Here is a 2,500-nt window from a genome sequence, read left to right on the forward strand (position 1 = left end):
GGAAAGCACCCACGACTGCCTTTTTAGACATCCTGCTCCCGGAACTAACTAACCGGAATTTCCGGAATATTTTTTCTCGAAATGGTAAACAACCTCGAGCGCATGCAACTTGACTGGAATTTTCGGTAATTCCGGGGAGAATTCAGATGGAACAGTTTATCACGGTGTAGTGTTTTCGGAAAAAAGGTAAGACCTTTCGAGGTATTCCTTTTTTCTCGCTTTGACCGGAATTCCCGGAAATTTTTGTACCATCACGCAATGTGTGTGTGTGTACCCGATTGTTATTTTATTGCGTTCTCGAGGAACGAGAGAACGCATCCTAATTTCGTTTCGCAGGCGCCAGAAATCGCGATTTTTTGTGAAGACTGCAAATTGGCCGCCCCTCTCTTGGTGTTTAGAGGGGCTTTCGGCCTCGTTTTCGTGTACATGGATACGTCATTCCTGTGCACGTGCTCTTTTCTGGCTGTTTGTCGTTTCAACGGTGCGTTGGGTGTTGGTTGAATTTCTTTGCTGCGAAGCTGCCGTGATAGGTAAGTTTATACGCATGTACATTGAATATTCATTTGCAGTAGTACGAAATGTTATTAAAAAGTCCTCTAGGTTGCATTCATCGAAGTATGAGGAACTGTGTACAACTCCCAATAAAAGAATTAAGCCGCAGTTCTGTGCTGGATTTGCAGTTCGTGTTGAGGTCAACTCGCTCGATGAAGAATCGCCGTGCTGTTGTAATTTGTTGGCCTTATGCAATGTACCAAACAGATGTAACGAGCTATGCAGCTCTTTGGCTATTGTACCAAAGAAATTTTCCGAGTGGTGTAGCTCGGTGGCCATTTCAAAATTAGCGATGAAATGATGTATGCAAAATTGCGATCATAACTGCGAGGATCATAACTTCATTTGATTTCAAAATTATTACCCAGTAGTCAAGAGCAAATGAGGTGAGGCCTGCTCTACCAATAGAAATTAGTGGATTGACGAGCCATGGCAGAATAAATGCAATGGGTAGTGTATACACTCGTGTTCATGCTTGAGATGTAATGTTTTTCAAGTAAATTATGTAATTTAAGCGATGTTAGCGCCAATGTTTTTTAGGGCGTGTTCGATTGACCTTTAATTCCGGAATAAGAATATGTGGAGGGCCGGTCATTGGAGTGATTAAAACGGTATGTTTGGTGCGTTTCAAAGCAGCAAGAATAATAAAAATATGTGTAAATAGCATTTTTGCAGATATTTGACAATTTTAATGTGAATCTCCTTTAAAATGAAGGATTTCTAACTTATATTCAATGTATTCCTATTCCGGAATACGGTCAATCGAACGCACCCTTAGTGTTAAAGAGCACTGAGAACAGTGGTTGCTCTTTTGTGAACTCTGAGAGAAGCCACTACATTCAGGATAGTTTTCTTCATACCAGTAGTTGTTACTTTTCATTTTTAAAAGGAGGTATGGCCCCTGACAATGTAAGTGAAAACTCACCATGGGCCTGTCTAACTGACAGATTAGTACACATAAGTTAAATGCCTTATGATTTTGGTGGAAGTGAGACTGTTTTTTCAAGTCAGTTTCGCATCAGCTCTATGGAACACCAGAGTTAGACTTTCAAATTCATATGGCTGGAATTAGGTATTTAAATGATAATCCACAGTTATATATTGAAAGTATTTCTAATAATTGCTGGGAAAACTACATACATCAAATGTTGACACCAAGTACATGGTGAGACAACATAATTATCCAGGCGATAGCCAATGCTCAGAACTGTGTAGTTCATATCACTGAGTCTGATATTAATAAGCTAGATGGTTCAATTATCACTCCTGTTAATTCTCTTATCAGGAGTTGAACACAGTTCCCTCAAACTTCGATGAATGCAACCTAGAGGACTTTTGACATTTCATACTATTGGAAATGAATATTTTATGTACATATTTATAAACTTACCTATCACAGCAGCTTAACTGCGAAGAAATACAACCAACACCCAACGCACCACTGAAACAACAAACATAGCCAGAAAAGAGCACATGCACAGGAATGACATACATAATTTTTTGTTTGCTTTTCTTCTCACAACCCAGTGTTCCATTATCACACTACATATCCTGTCGAACGCACTTCCATCTTGTAGTAAATGTACTGGATTTACCTCTAACAGTATATCGCTTAGTATGTATATCAATTAATGTTAAATAAACGTTGAATTACCTTACCTGTGGTACATCCTCGTCCTTTTGCCTCCAAAGCAGTTTTTTGAGCGATTTTGAAGGATTTTGAGTTCGCGGTTTCCTGTTCCAGAGTCAGAGGGTAAAAAATTATAAGGATTTGAATGGGGAGAGGACAAAACGAGGAGCCCTTCTCCATGGAGTACCTAAATGGAGTACGCCTGACTTGCACTAATAATAAAATAAAGTATTATTATTACTGCGAGTAGTCTCTTATTTTTCTTTGACATAGTGGAGCGCGCAATTGCGTGACATGACTCGTTTTTGCCACTAATTT

General features: G+C 39.2%; 1 protein-coding gene across 7 annotated transcripts in view; it reads right to left on the bottom strand.

The window, feature by feature from the left end:
* The window catches only part of LOC138011503 (tumor necrosis factor receptor superfamily member 16-like), a 33,003-nt gene that overhangs the window by 20,680 nt on the left and 9,823 nt on the right, over nucleotides 1-2,500 (bottom strand). For 3 of the 7 annotated variants that reach the window (XM_068858539.1, XM_068858530.1, XM_068858535.1), the window contains one exon: nucleotides 2,207-2,287. The exons of 2 other annotated variants lie outside the window; for them this stretch is intronic. In XM_068858539.1, the coding sequence (XP_068714640.1) occupies nucleotides 2,207-2,287 (81 nt within the window). Of the gene's footprint in view, nucleotides 1-2,206; nucleotides 2,288-2,500 lie in introns of those variants that run through there. 2 more of the 7 variants (XM_068858533.1, XM_068858537.1) reach the window with 2 other exon arrangements.

Source organism: Montipora foliosa, chromosome 7, assembly GCF_036669935.1.
Source record: "Montipora foliosa isolate CH-2021 chromosome 7, ASM3666993v2, whole genome shotgun sequence".
Lineage (NCBI taxonomy): Eukaryota > Metazoa > Cnidaria > Anthozoa > Scleractinia > Acroporidae > Montipora > Montipora foliosa.